We start from the raw sequence: 16,273 nt of genomic DNA, 5'->3' as shown, positions 1-16,273 counted from the left end.
AATACACTACGGGCGTGTGAATGGATCCTAAGCTGAATAAATTTTCATTTAAAAAATTGTAGTACATTGCCTTCCACCTCACTCCTTAATTCCACTTCTATGGCTGAAAACATGGTGCTTCACAACTATAGCACTCATTCTGAGCACCATATTTTTCAATGTATTTTCCCCCAGACAACTGGTATAAATACAATGATAAATCTGCTTTTCTTCTATTTCAAAGCTGTCTCCCTGCAGCCATCACAAGGGGCAGCTCAGTGCCTAGGAATTTACATACCATTGATCTCTTTGCACTGAGCTCCACCTACCGTAGTTGCCACTACATGAAAAATCATTGTTTTCTTGCCTCGAGAAGAGGAAGGAGTTCGGCGTGGGGCCCCCTCTCCCCAGGCCCCTTAGCAGTTGTGTGGTCTCCCCACATTGAAGGTATGTCTCTGGTAATAGATAACATTTCAACATTTTCCTCCATCCTAAAAGATGCATTTTTATGACGCTTGACTTTCGAAAATTACTTTACTAAAGAGTAAACATGAATTCACAAATTTTCCCTAGACTTCGCCTGTTCCAGAAGTTCTCAACATTTCGTATCCTTGTTTGTGGTGGAGATGGCAGTGTGGGGTGGGTACTTTCTGAAATTGACAAGCTGGGACTTCACAAACAGGTAAAATATATATATCATTTTGTAGTCAGCTCTCATTTATAATAATCCTAGTTGCACTGCCTGTTTGAATTTATTATTGTTTATATATGTATAGTGCCAACTCGGTGTGTTGCCACTTGGCACAGGAAATGACTTGGCCCGAGTTCTGGGTTGGGGAAGTCTCTGTGATGATGATGCCCAGCTGCTTCAAATACTTGAAAAGCTTGAACGAGCCACTACAAAAATGCTTGACAGGTACGTACGAAGAGCGCCAGAATACCTGATGCAGTAATTTTATACCATGTAACAAGTAGCTTCGAAAGCTACAAGAATCTAAAATAAAACAAAAGCTATAGATGGTAGATTTAAGGATAATCCACTTAGGAGGAATCACTTTGAATTTTCAGACCCAGATTTGTGTGTGGCAAATTCAGAGCATTTTACGGTACCATCAAAGTGGGTGAAATTTTAAGAAATCTCATCCACACACTGCTAAACATATCTTCAGCAAAAATTGACCTGTGGTGTACATTTTAAATCCACAGCATGTCAGTTTATGTTGCAGATGTCCACCACAGCTTTCACGTTTTGCATAGGGTGGTCAAACCTGCAGCAAAATCACGACAAAGTCCGCCGCAGTAATTTCATGACAGAAAATCTGCCCTGTTTGGCCATACAGAATTCTTAAGTATTGTAAAGTGTAATTTTTATTTCTGTTTATTTCAGGTGGAGTATTTTAACATATGAATCCCCAAAGCACTCACCACCACCGGACAGAGAAGATGAAAATGGAGACCCAAGGATTCAGGTGACCACAACTTTGCTAGACATTTTGGAGCTTGTGATCTGAGCTATATTTCACTGATTGCAATATGCGAGCATTGGCCGTGTGCTCCCCGCATCACAGATGTGGACTCGTTCACTTGAGTGTTTCCGTGGTGTTTCTGTCCGTGCCTCCGCACTGCAAAAAAATAGAACTTGTTCTACTTTTTTGAAGTGCGAAAGGATCACCAACCCATTTAAGTTGAATGGGTCTGGATCTGTTGCGGCAGCCGATTGCGGTCCCCAATGCAAGGAACGGGCGAATAACAGCCATATGCAAGAGCCCTAAGGCCCCTTTCACACGAGCGTGACGGATTAGGTCCGGATGCGTTCAGGGTGCATTGAGTGAAAATCGCACCATTTTGCAAGCAAGTTCAGTCAGTTTTTTCTGTGATTGCGTTCAGTTGTTCAGTTTTTTCCGCAGGGGTGCAATGCGTTTTGATTCGTTTTTCACATGCGTGATAAAAAACGGAAGGTTTACAAACAAGATCTCCTAGCAACCATCAGTGAAAAACGCATTGTACCTGCGCTTGCTTCCGGATGCAATGCGTTTTTCACTAAAGCCCCATTCACTTCTGTGGGGCCAGGGCTGTGTGAAAAACGCAGAATATAAAACATGCTGCGTTTTCCACGCAACGCAGAACTGATGCTTGAAAAAAAACACAGACCGATTGAAATGAATGGGGGAGGATTCAGTGCGGGTGCTGTGTGTTCATGTCACACATTGCACCCGCACGGAAAACTCGCTTGTGTGAAAGAGGCCTAACTGTGAAACTTTTGTATGCTATGTTAAAATGGTTTTTCTGAGATTTTGATATTCATGACCTATCCTCTGGATAGATCATATACAGTCATGTGAAAAAATTAGGACACCCTTTGAAAGCATGTGGTTTTTTGTAACATTTTTAATAAATGGTTATTTCATCTCCGTTTCAACAATACAGAGAGATTAAAGTAATCCAACTAAACAAAGAAAACTGAAGAAAAGTCTTTTCAAGATCTTCTGTAAATGTCATTCTACAAAAATGCCTATTCTAACTGAGGAAAAAGATAGGACACCCTCACATGTATTCCCTCTTAAATTGGCTCAGATCTCACACAGGTATATCACACCAGGTGCACATAATTAGTAGATCGTTACACTGCATGTTGAATGAGGCTTGCCCTATTTAAACCTCAGACATTTAGTTTGGTGTGCTCCTGACTGTTGAAGTGAGAGTGAGCACCATGGTGAGAGCAAAAGAGCTGTCAGAGGACTTCAGAAAAAAGATTGTAGCAGCCTATGAGTCTGGGAAGGGATTTAAAAAGATCTCAAAAGATTTTGAAATCAGCCATTCCACTGTCCGGAAGATAGTCTACAAGTGGAGGGCTTTCAAAACAACTGCCAACATGCCCAGGACTGGTCGCCCCAGCAAGATCACCCCAAGAGCAGACCGCAAGATGCTAAAAGAGGTATCCAAAAACCCTAAAGTGTCATCTCGAGAACTACAGCAGGCTCTGGCTACTGTTGATGTAGAAGTACATGCCTCTACAATCAGAAAGAGACTGTACAAGTTTAACTTGCATGGGAGGTGTGCAAGGAGGAAACCTTTGCTTTCCAAGAGAAACATCGAGGCCAGACTGACATTTGCCAGCGATAAAGTTGACAAAGACCAGGACTTCTGGAATAATGTTCTTTGGACAGATGAGTCCAAAATTGAATTATTTGGACACAACAGCAGAGGACATGTTTGGCGTAAACCAAACACAGCATTCCAAGAAAAGAACCTCATACCAACTGTGAAGCATGGAGGTGGAAGTGTCATGGTTTGGGGCTGCTTTGCTGCAGCAGGACCTGGTCAGCTCACCATCATAGAATCCACGATGAATTCTACTGTGTATCAGAAGGTGCTTGAAGAACATGTGAGACCATCAGTTAGAAAATTAAAGCTGAAGCGGAACTGGACCATGCAACATGACAATGACCCAAAACATACTAGTAAATCAACCAAAGATTGGCTGAAAAAGAAGAAATGGAGAGTCCTGGAATGGCCAAGTCAAAGTCCAGATTTGAATCCCATTGAGATGCTGTGGGGTGACTTGAAAAGGGCTGTACGTGCAAGAAACCCCTCAAACATCTCACAGCTGAAAAAGTTCTGCATTGAGGAGTGGGGTAAAATTTCCTCAGACCGATGTCGAAGACTGGTAGATGGCTACAAGAACCGTCTCACTGCAGTTATTTCAGCCAAAGGAGGTAACACTCGCTATTAGGGGCAAGGGTGTCCTATCTTTTTCCTCAGTTAGAATAGGCATTTTTGTAGAATGACATTTACAGAAGATCTTGAAAAGACTTTTCTTCAGTTTTCTTTGTTTAGTCGGATTACTTTAATCTCTCTGTATTGTTGAAACGGAGATGAAATAACCATTTATTAAAAATGTTACAAAAAACCACATGCTTTCAAAGGGTGTCCTAATTTTTTCACAAGACTGTATATCAGATCAGCGGGGGTCCAACACCCTGCCAATCAGCTGCTTGAGGAGGCGCCGTAGCCAGCTTACCAAGCACAGTGCTGTTCCATTAGATAGATGGATAGGTCATCAATATAAAATCCTGGACAACCCCTTTAATGAAAATGTAAAGTGTTCCAAACCATGTATTTTTGTATTTTTTTTAGTAGTTTGCACAGCCATCACATACTGTATATACTTATTTTATTCTGTCCAGCTTACAATTTATTATACAGGGTGGCCCACAAAAAAGTGGCTCTTCATCAGTGATGCCACAGATAATGTTTGTGATTTTCTTCCTTGAGATCATCCAGGGTATGTCGATTGTTAGCGGACACTTTCTGTTTTAAATTTCCCCGCAGATAAAAATCACATGTGAACAAGTCTGGGGAACGTGGTGGCCATAACCCCTTACTCCTCCATAAACAGTTCATGAACCCGTACGAGTGAGTTCTGTGAGGTGCGGCATGTTGCCCCATCTTGTTGGAAAAAGTAGGAATTTTTTTATTCTGCAGCATCATTGTTAAAGAGCTGCAAGCAGTATCAGCCAATATAATACAACATGCCCAAAGGTGCATAGACATGAATGGGGACCACTTTTAGCAGCTTTTGTGACTTGTGGGCAATTAAAAAAAATACAATCCACTTGCTCGTTCATCTCGTTGTACTATTGCTTTTTCGTGGGCCACCCTGTATATTTTTTCAAGAGAAATCTTATAGAGCTTTATAGAGTATTGTGGAGCTCTCTTGACATTCCAATTTTCAGAAGATTTTGTAATCTCTTTCAGATTACAATTCTTGAGCATCTTTTCTTAGAATTCTCTATTTCTTTGTTATTCCTCTATGAAATACATGGATAAATTGACAACTGGGTGCCACCACTCCACTTGTCAATGTGGCATTTACCTACACATTCTGGCCTACATTAATTTTGCTGACAGTGGTGTAGTATGACACACCGTGTTGACAAGAGAATGGTCATGTCCAGTAGTCCATTTATTCATATGTATTTCAGTGAGAAATAACAAGGTTGTTACTTCATGAAGAATACAAGTATTACGTAAAACCATGCCGGTCAGAAAAAAAGTGCTAGAATAGTCTATATATCAGCATTTATGATCTCTTTCCTAAACTGTTCTCCTCCTTTTGTAGATGCAGATTTCTCAGTATGCCGATTCTGTTGCATTTCATCTAGCTAAGATCTTGGAATCAGATAAGCACTGTGATGTCATTTCTTCTGCTAAGTAAGTGGGCAGTCTGCTGCGGAAAAAAAGTATTCACATCAATATTTGTCATTGTCTTATTAGTAGTGTTGAACTTTGCGATTTTTGGTACCCGGAACCCAAACCCGAACTTTGCTGGAAAACTTTGGGTTCGAGTTCGGTGACCTCAAAGAATGAGGAGAGCATGAAATAAGGGACGTGGCCCTGGTCGTGGTGCTGCTGGGGTTGATGGAGCTCCTGTTGCAGGGAGAGGACGTGGTCGATCTGTGCCAGCTACACGTCCAAATGAGACACTTTCCTCAGGTGCACTTAGGTGACAGAACGTTCAGCGTTATTTTGTAGGCCTGAATACCAGTGTACGAATGGTGAGGCGGTAGTAGATTGGGTGGCTGACAGTGCCTCCAGTTCCTTCACATTGTCTCCCACCCGGTCCCCTGCTGAAAGCACAGAATTGGCACCTGCAGCCCATGGGCATCTGTCTTTCACGTCACCTCCTTGCAAATCAGCCAAGTAGTCTGAGCCCCAAGTCATGCAGCAGTCTCTTATGCTTTTTGATGACTCTGCTGGCAGGGTTTCCGAGGGCTGTCCACATAGCCCTGCTCCAGAAGTGGAAGAGATTGAGTGCACTGATGCCCAAACACTTATGTTTCAGGATGTGGACATGAGAGGACCACCGCAGCACATCTCTGATGATGACGAGACACAGGTGCCAACTGCAGCGGCTTTCTGCAGTGTGCAGACCGGCAAGATGGGCAGGGGTGAGGAAGTGGGTGGAAGATGATGTGGAGGATGATGAGGTCCTAGACCCCACATGGAATCAAGGTCATGCGAGTGACGTGTGCAGTTCGGAGGAAGAGGTGGTGATCACAAAGCACCAGCCGCACAGCAAAAGAGGGAGCAGTGTGCAAAAGCTTAGTGGCCGTCCCCTAGCCAGTACGCCTGCTACTGCCCACCGCACCCAGGGACTGAGCACACCAAAGCCAGCTCCAAGGAGTTCAGAGGCGTGGCAGTTCTTCAGACAATGTGCTGATGACAAAACGTGAATGGTTTGCACGCTGTGCAATCAGAGCCTGAAGCGAGGCATAAATGTTCTAAACCTGAGAACCACCTGCATGACCAGGCATCTAAATGCAAAGCACGAGCTGCAGTGGAGTAAACACCTCAAAAACCACAAAAGATCTCAGGCTCCTCCTGGTCCCTCTTCTGCTGCAGTCTCTGCCTCTTCCTCCCCCTCTGGAGTGATAGTGGCACCTTCCACCCCTCAAACAGAGGATGTAGCAGCAACGGCACCACGTCCGTCACCAAGCATCTCCACAATGTCCCATGGAAGCATTCAGCTGTCCATCTCCCAAACACTGGAGAGAAAGAGTAAGTACCCCCCTAGCCAACCGCGATCCCTGGCCCTGAATGCCAGCATTTCAAAATTCCTGGCCTTTGAAATGCTGTCATTCCCGCTGTTGGAGACGGAGACTTTTAAAAAACTTATGGCAGTGGCTGTCCCACAGTACGTCGCGCCCAGCCGCCTTTTCCAGGCGAGCCATCCCCGCCCTGCACAACCAAGTGGCGAACAAAATTAGGTGCCGCGCAACGCCATCTGTGGCAAGGTCCACATAACCACCGATATGTGGACCAGTAAGCACATGCAGGGACATTATATATCCCTAACTGCACACTGGGTTAATGCAGTGGCAGCTGGGCCTGAGGCGGATAGCAGTTTGGCGCATGTCCTTCCGCTACCGAGGATTGCAGGACGTTTCTCTTTGCCTCCTGTTGCCTCCTACTCCGTTTCCTCCTCTACCACCTCCTCATCTGGTCAGCGTAACACCTTCACTACCAACTTCAGCACAGCCAGGGGGAAACGACAGCAGGCTGTTTTGAAACTCATCTGTTTGGGGGGAAAATTCCACACAGCGCAGGAGCTGTGGATGGGCATGGAACAACAGGCCGATGAGAGGCTGGTGCAACTGAGCCTCAAGCCCGGCCTGGTGGTGTGCGATAATGGGCGAAATCTCGTAGCAGCTCTGGGCCTAGCCGGTTTGATGCACATCCCTTGCCTGGCGCATGTGCTGAATTTGGTGGTGCAGAGGTTCCTGAAAAATTCCCCCGATATGTAAGAACTTCTGCAGAAAGTGCGGTCCGTCTGTGCACGCTTTCGGCATTCTCACCCTGCCGCTGCTCACCTGTCTGCACTGCAGCGTAACTTCTGCCTTCCCGCTCACCGCCTCATATGTGACGTGCCCACAAGGTGGAACTCCACCTTGTACATGCTGGAGAGACTGTGCGAGCAGCAGCAGGCGATAGTGGAGTTTCGAGTGGGCCTTCTTGTGGCATGTGTGCGAGTACTCCACCAACTGGCCAGTGCCGATGACGCAGTCCTCAGCGTTACTATCCAACTTCTATGTTTCCTTGAAAAAACGCTTCAGGCGATGATATAGGAGGATGTGGCACAGGAGGAAGAGGAGGAGGAAGAGGGATCATTTCCACGGTTATCAGGCCAGTCATTCACAAGTGGCTCGGAGGGTGGGATCCTACACCAACAGAGGCCAAGTACACGTTTGTCCAGCCACGGCACAGTTCTGGAGGAGAAGGAGGATAATGAGGAACCGTGTTCACAGCAGGGTGGCAGACAAAGCAGCTCATGGGCATCACTGGAGCTTGGCTGGGGGGATACAGGGGACACAGACGATACACCTACCACAGAGAACAGCTTGTCATTGCCTTTGGGCAGCCAGGCACACATGAGCGACTACATGCTGCACTGCCTGCGCAACAACCGCAAAGTTGCCCACATTCTATTCAGTGCTGATTACTGGGTGGCCACCCTGCTGGATCCCCGCTACAAGGACAACGTGCCATCCTTAATTCCGTCACTGAAGCATGATCGGAAGATGCGCGAGTACAAGTGCAGGCTGGTAGACACGCTGCTGATGGCATTCCCACCTGACACCGGGGCCTGAGTGGTAGCACAAGGCGAAGGCAGAAGAGGAGGAAGAAGTCACCAACGCAGTTGGGGCACCGCCAGCACTTCAGAAGCGAGGGTTAGCATGGCTGAAATGTGGAAAAGCTTTGTCAGCACGCCTCAACAACCAGCACCACCAGCTGATATGGAATGTCTTAGCAGGAGGCAGCATTTCAGCAGCATGGTGGAACAGAACGTGTGCACACGCCTACAAGTACTGACTGATGGGTCCGACCCATTCAACTTCTGGGTCTCCAAATTGGGCACATGGCCTGAGCTTGTCTTTACGCCTTGGAGGTGCTGGCCTGCCCTGCGGCCAGTGTATTGTCAGAACGGCAGGGGGGTGATCACAGACAAGTGCAGCCGCCTGTCCACAGCCAATGTGAAAAAGCTCACGTTCATTAAAAGGAACCAGGCATGGATCCCACAGGACTTGTCCGTACCTTGTGCAGAATAGACAAGTATACCGGCCGCACCCAGCCATTGTTATAGTCTTGCGCACTTTCTTTGTTTTCTTTTTTCTATTTTCCAATGTTTTGGGGTCTTCCCAAATTTATAAAAAATATAAATAAAAAAAAATACTAAAATAGTGTTGGCTACCTCCTCCTCCTCCACCACTGCTTCCACCTACACCGCCACTTCCACCGCCTCCTCAATCTCCTACTCCACTTTGACCTCTGTCTCCTAGTTCAAGATCATTATTTTTTCCTTTTTTTTTTTTTATTCTATATTATTTTAATTAATTTTCCTATCCACATTTGTTTGCAGGGCAATTGTCCTGCTCTTACCCCTATTTTGCTTCCTTTTGCAGCCCTCTAGCCCTTTCTATGACTTTTTTAGAGCCAGTTTAGTGCCCCAAAGTTTGGGTCCCCATTGATTTCATAGGGGTCCGGGGTCAAGTTCGGGCCCCGAAACCGAACTTTGCAGCGAAGTTCGGCCGAACCCGGCGAACCCAAACTTCCAGGTGTTCACTCAACCCTACTTATTATGTGACAGGGAACAGTTTCTGTTAGTGTGCCCACTAATTTCAGTGGGATTTTCCTAGAGTTAGTGTCTTCATTTGACTTCAGCTATTTTACATCCCAGCAAATTTCATTTTTTTTTTTTAGTGGGCCAAATAATCTACTACCCAGTAGCCTGACTTTCTGGCTACCGTTCTGGCTACCATTGATCAATGTGTATGTAAGATGTCTATATGGCACTTACTGATACAGTCTTTGCTGATATTCTGTGCCATTTTCTTTATCTCGTAAGGTATACTTCCTTGTAGGTCAAGTATTTTTGTGCTGTCCACACAGAAGTCTTGACCATATAATAGTGACTGGTGGAGGGTCCTGTAACCAGGAAAATCACCTCCATGTGATGTCTCCACCATTTAAGCACACTACACCTGCACTAAATTCCCAACAATGCAAGTGCAGATGTGGTGTATTTGTGTGGAGAAGGCTTTGTGTCCAAAGTTATTTGTGCCTGGTAACACAGCTCTCCATCTGTGGCCATGTTATGGACAAGTCTCCTGTGTGGACAGCACAGAAGATTTGTCCATGAAGGGGACATCATTTATGAAGTATAGCAAACAGCACAGAAAATCAACAAAGTCTATATTAGTGAGTGTCGTATAGTCAGCTTACATACACATTGGTCACACGTTAGCCAGAAAGTAGCCTACCCCGTTAAAGCAATTCAATGGATCTGCTCTGATCTATTGTTCTTCTTGTTCATAAATTGGCAGAAATTCCTGATGGCTTCAGATATGAAGAATGTCAGACTAATCTAATTTTTTGGGGGATTTTGTGCAAAATGTTGATTTTCACATTTACTAAAACTTTGTTTAATCACACCTAGTTTTAGAAGTTAGCACAAAATGTTAGATGTGGACATTTTACCACACTGAATTTTGGAGTGTGGCAAAATTCCCCTCTTCCCATTGAAAACACATACATGCTCAAAGTCAGGTGTGCACGTGTATGGGTGAGTTGGGAAGAAATAGCCAAAAGAGCATTTCACTCACAAGTAATTTAGGTGTATGACCACCATTACAGTATTGCATGTTTCAAAATAAAAAATTACTGATTAAGAACCAACCCATGTATAATGAAGTTTTAATGCTGCTTTTATTTTAAACTAGCTGAAGGACCCGGCTTCGCTCGGGTAAATTTAATCTATTTCATTTGATGTTTGTGTGTGTCCACACTATCCACTATAACAGTGACACATACAGCACCCTGCCCCCTTCAGACTCCCTGTCCTCCGTCTGGCGCAGGGCCTGGACGGACACAAGGATGTCCTTTTGAACAGCTCACTCTCAGACAGTAGCACCCTCCCTCCCACCCCTGCAGCTGACAGAAGTGGATTTTTACCTTTATTTTTTCAATCCCCGTTGGCTGAGGAGTGGGAGGGGGCGTGACCTAACCGGATCAGGGGGAGCGGGACCTGGGGGCAGGGTTTTAAGTTCATCTTTTGAGGGTGGACACATTGTGGCAGGGGGCGTGTCTGGGCTCCTTCCTGCAAGAGTGACGCCCTCTGGGAACCTTACTGGCTCATTAGCATACCAAATAAACTGGATTTTCACAGGATAAAAACATCTATTGCTGGAACAAAGGCACATCTTGAAATAAGGTACTAAGTGCTATTAGGCCATGGCTTTACTTCAATAGCGATTATCCTGGTGACAGATTTTCTTTAAAGCTCACCTACAGCAGTGAAGATAAATGGCTGTGTTGTTATGGAAACCTGGGTTAAAACTGTGTATGTGGAGGTTAACGGCTTGTGAGCTTCTATTGGCTGATAAGGGTCATGTGACCAAGCGTCTATTGGCCAATAAATTTTTGGGGAATATCTCAGGAACTGTACGTCCTAGAGAGCTGAGACCTGGTCTAAAACCTTCCCGGACACCTGATTACCTGTATGCCAAATTTTGTGATTGTAAATGCGACGGTGTGGATTCCTTTAGCAGACATACACACACACATACACTCAGCTTTATATATTAGATGACATTTTTAACAATGTAGTGTGCAGTTATTGCCTGTTTTTATTCTAATGGTTATATTATTTATCCAACTCATATGCAGGTTTTTGTGCCTTTCCGTTAATGATTTTATCACAGAAGTGGGAAAGGCATATGAGCGGGCAGCTGAAAACCGTGAAGAAGCAGATAATATGGCTAGAAAGGTAATAAAGATTTAATTTACTGCAGGAGGCCACATGCACATGGGGGACATTTATGAGTGGATTTTCCATGCAGATCTTTGTGCGGACAATTGACAGCTTAATATAGTTCTAGCTAAGTAGATTACATTTTCAGGGTACGTCCACCCAGGATCAGAAAATCAAACATCAGAAAAGCCTGCTGCAGGTTTTGCCTTAAATACAATTCAAAAACAGAGACAAAATACATGTGAAAAAACTACATGAATTATTGCGTTTTTTTTCCGGAGATTAGGCACATGCGACATTTCCACCTTGCCCTCCCCACTTTTCAAAAAGGGTGTGTGTTGGGGGAGGGGCCATCAGCCCAGGCACATTTACCTTAATTTTCAACAGTTTACTGGTATAGATAGCTACAAGCTGGATTAGGTATCAATCTAGCCCTGCACTAACCCTGAGGCCTCATCATAAATTAAGCACATCCTTTAGAGGTACAGGGGTATATCAAGGCTGGTGTGCAAATGGCGGTCTTAATAAATGACCCCCATGGACAACCATGCAGCATACAAATGTCAATTTTTGTTCGTAATTGGATTTCACCATATAGCCTGATACAGTTTTAGAAGGCAATATCAGGAATAGGTCATAAAAGGAGAAAAAATTTAAATGACAGATACAACTTCTCCTTTTTTTAAATTCACTCCTTTTTTTGGCTTTAAAAACTGCATCAGGAAACCTGACTGTGTGGCCATATCTAATCATTAAAATATGTTCACATTTTAAATCTTTGTTAAAAAGTGATGCTGAGAAAAATGTATTAATCTTTAACAGTGTTCAATGCTTAACGAAAAGCTAGATTCACTAGTACGAGCTCTTAATGAAGAGTCCTTGGCATTACTGAGTCCTTCACCACGAAACCTTCACCCAGACTCTGCACTGAAGGAAAATGGCAAAGAACTGAATGAAAAGGATGATGTAGCAAAAATTTTCCAATCTAAAGAGCAACTCATTTTGAGGGCCAATAGCTTAAAGAAAGCTTTGAAGCAGATTATTGAGCAGGCGGAGAAGGGTAAGACATATCTGAATGATTTTCCAGTTTGACTTTACTCAATAAATGGTTAGTAATTATATCATTTTAATATATTCCCATTTAGTTGTGGATGAGCAAAACAAACAAACTCAAGTGTTCAGCAATACGGCAACATCACAGAACCTAAAAGAATGCTCAGAAGACTTCAACAAAGAACTCGAGCGCATGGGTAAGGCCACGTTCACATCAGCATTAGCAATTTCTGTTGTCCTGCTCCATTAGAGGAGCAGAACAATAAAAATAACAGAAGTGCCGGATTTGGCACATAACTGAAACAAATGGAGCCAAACAGACTCCATTGACTATAATAAGGTCTGCTCAGTTTCTGTTTTTGTGTGCCCTTTTTAGCATAAAAAATATATATATTTTGTCTTTTTTGGAGGAATGCGCGACAGGCCGTTTATAATTTTACAGTCCCTGCTATTTTATTGAGAAGCAACAAGCCATAAAAAATTCTTGCTGGCCTCACAGAGAAAGCTATGAGTCCCAGTTTCCATGATTTTGATTGACAGTTTTTCCTGTATGAGCATATATAGTATAAAAGAAAACCTGTCACTCAACTTCTGTGGGAGAAGGAAGTAGATTCTAACCAGACCTTTAGATAGGAAAGCATAAAATGCCTGACAGGTCCTGTTTAATAACTATGTACCTGTACCCTTATGTAACCTTCCAACGCATGCCTTTCGAACATTTTTATTTTATTGCATGTAATTGGGGCTAGTAATAATGTTTATAATTAGTCTTAAAAACTCTGAACCGTTTACATGATGTAGTCTGCATGTATTCCGATACATATCTTAGGGTACTTTCACACTTGCGTCGCTGGATTCCAACAGGCTCCGGCAATCTGTATGCAAACGGATACCATTTGTAGACGGATTCGGCAAGTGTTCCGGAATTTTGGACGGAGAAAGTACACCACACCATGCTGCGGTATTTTCTCTGTCCAAAAACCGTACAGTGACTAAACTGAAGACATCCTGATGCATACTGAACGAATTGCTCTCCATTCAGAATGCATTAGGATAAAACTGATCAGTTTTTTTCCGGTATTGAGCCCCTAGGACTGAACTCAATACCGGAAAAGAAAAACGCTAGTGTGAAAGTACCCTTAGTGGGCTACGCCATTCGCTGTGAAAACCATTACTCAGACCGCTCAATCTCCAGATGCCCTTGCGCTGTCCTGAACACTGCCCTAAGCTCACTTATCAATGGAAAAATTTCACTAAATTGCCCTGTATTGGGTCAATAGCTTTTGATATGAAAATGTTAATAAGATGTTTACCAGGTTGCTTTATTTTTATGTTTGGCACATGATAATAAGTTTTATTTTTCCAGCATCCAGACGTGGAACAGTTTCATCGACAACTTCCTCTATCATTCTAGATCGACCATACTCATTAAATCATCTTCACTTCGCTGATGATTCTGTGTAAGTCTGCTTGAATTATTCAGCTGTAAATAATTTTTGCTAAATCTTTGACACATTGTGGGAGTGAAGCAGAGGATGGAAGTGGTAGTTTCCCTGGCTACAACAGTTATTCATAGGGCAATCCTCACACCAATGCTTTCTAGAGTTGGGCAGTGACAGGAGGGTGCACCCTTTCTTCTCTTGGGGCACACCCTGATGTTGGTATTCCTGCATGATGATAGTTAGAGTGCCCTTGGTGTTTTATGACTGAATGGCAGGAAATGTAGGTGCTTTACTCAGCGAGTGGTGCTGGAGTCAGTTACCAGGCCAGTTGTATAAAATAGATGCCTTTTTTTACTAAAGTTCAGAATGGGAGTTGTAGTACATCCAACGGTATCAAACACAGTTACAAACAATTCACAGTACAAACCTCCCAAGATATCAATGTATGGCTTTAAGCAAGGTTGGGGGTTGTAGTACTCCTTTCCATCTCTCCAAAGTCTTTCTCTCTGCAGAATTTAAGACTGGCCATAAGGTTCTTGCAAACTTGTCTGTAATTCCCAGTTGAGTTGTACAGGATTAACATACGGCTGGCCAGGACTATGTCTAAATGTGGAAGGGTGTATTAGCAATTAGAGTTCTTGCGGTTCGCATTGCGTGCGTTTCGTGGCGAACTTTGCGTGTTTGCGATTTGCCGGACATGCAAACATATGGCGATGTCTGCCAGCGCCATATTCTTTTGCGTTGCTCCGAACTTTGACCCATGACACATCCATCAGGTGGGACAGGACAGCCAATTGAGACGTTTCAGCACATGGACACACCCCCACCCTATAAAAGAACCCGATCTGTCAGCCATTATACATTCTGTGTTTTGCCAGAGTAGGGAGAGGTTGCTTTGTGGAGCAGGGAGAGGCTGTTAGGGACACCAAACGCTAGCTAATAGGGCCACAAAAGTCCTTTTAAGGACTGTTACAGGTGTGCTATCGATAGCAGTGATATACTGAGGGGTGTGATATACTTATAATATACTTTCTAACATAGAAAGTATATTATAGTGCATTTGTATTGTGCAGCAGTTGTGTGCAGTTCTGCTGCGATACCACACCTATATAGAGGGACAAACGTTGTCCCCCAAAAAAACTGATTGAGGGGTGTGATATACCTCCTTCCACAAAATACTGATTGAGGGCTGTGATATACCTTTTGCCCCAAATAAACAGGGTGGTGTGATATAACTGTTGTGGTAAAAAAAATAATTGAGTGGTATGATATACCTGCTTCCATAAAATACTGATTAAGGGGTTTCATATACCTGCTTGCACTAAATATTGGCTGAGGGCTGCAATATACCTGCTTCCACAAAATACTGATTAAGGGGTTCGATATACCTGTTTTCACCAAATATTGATTAAAGCCTGCGATATACCTGTTTCCACAAAATACTGATTAAGATGTTCGATATACCTGCTTCCACAAAATACTGATTAAGGGGTTCGATATACCTGTTTCCACCAAATATTGATTAAAGCTTGCGATATACCTGCTTCCACAAAATACTGATTAAAGGGTTCGATATACCTGTTTCTACCAAATATTGATTGAGGTCTGCGATATACCTGCTTCCAAAAAATACTGATTAAAGGGTTTGATATACTTGCGTCCACAAAATACTGATTGAGGGCTGCCATATACCTGCTTCCACAAAATACTGATTGAGGGCTGCGATTTACCTGCTTCCACAAAATACTGATTAAGGGGTTTGATATACCTGTTTCCACCAAATATTGATTGAGGCCTGCGATATACCTGCTTCCACAAACTACTGATTAAGGGGTTCGATATACCTGTTTCCACCAAATATTGATTGAGGCCTGCGATATACCTGCTTCCACAAAATACTGATTAAGCGGCTTGATATACCTGCTTCCACAAAATACTGATTGAGGGCTGCGATTTACCTGCTTCCACAAAATACTGATTAAGGGGTTTGATATACCTGTTTCCACCAAATATTGATTGAGGCCTGCGATATACCTGCTTCCACAAACTACTGATTAAGGGGTTCGATATACCTGTTTCCACCAAATATTGATTGAGGCCTGCGATATACCTGCTTCCACAAAATACTGATTAAGCGGCTTGATATGCCTGTTTCCACAAAATACTGATTAAGATGTTCGATATACCTGCTTCCACAAAATACTGATTAAGGGGTTCGATATACCTGTTTCCACCAAATATCGATTAAAGCTTGCGATATACCTGCTTCCACAAAATACTGATTAAAGGGTTCGATATACCTGTTTCTACCAAATATTGATTGAGGTCTGCGATATACCTGCTTCCAAAAAATACTGATTAAAGGGTTTGATATACTTGCGTCCACAAAATACTGATTGAGGGCTGCCATATACCTGCTTCCACAAAATACTGATTGAGGGCTGCGATTTACCTGCTTCCACAAAATACTGATTAAGGGGTTTGATAT

At 43.5% G+C, this 16,273-nt stretch overlaps 1 protein-coding gene across 4 annotated transcripts in view; it reads left to right on the top strand.

Annotated features, from left to right (window-relative positions):
- Positions 1 to 16,273, top strand: part of DGKK (diacylglycerol kinase kappa) — a 345,826-nt gene that overhangs the window by 210,590 nt on the left and 118,963 nt on the right. For 3 of the 4 annotated variants that reach the window (XM_040405535.1, XM_040405533.1, XM_040405536.1), the window contains 8 exons: positions 553 to 661; positions 756 to 895; positions 1,367 to 1,448; positions 5,102 to 5,193; positions 11,206 to 11,305; positions 12,113 to 12,350; positions 12,436 to 12,540; positions 13,710 to 13,803. In XM_040405535.1, the coding sequence (XP_040261469.1) occupies positions 553 to 661; positions 756 to 895; positions 1,367 to 1,448; positions 5,102 to 5,193; positions 11,206 to 11,305; positions 12,113 to 12,350; positions 12,436 to 12,540; positions 13,710 to 13,803 (960 nt within the window). The remainder of the gene's footprint in view (positions 1 to 552; positions 662 to 755; positions 896 to 1,366; positions 1,449 to 5,101; positions 5,194 to 11,205; positions 11,306 to 12,112; positions 12,351 to 12,435; positions 12,541 to 13,709; positions 13,804 to 16,273) is intronic. The other variant, XM_040405534.1, reaches the window with a different exon arrangement.

The sequence above is a fragment of the Bufo bufo genome, chromosome 8 (assembly GCF_905171765.1).
Source record: "Bufo bufo chromosome 8, aBufBuf1.1, whole genome shotgun sequence".
Taxonomy (NCBI): Eukaryota; Metazoa; Chordata; class Amphibia; order Anura; family Bufonidae; genus Bufo; species Bufo bufo.
The sequence above is the reverse complement of the archived record's forward strand: the minus strand, read 5'-3'. Positions and strand labels throughout refer to the sequence as shown.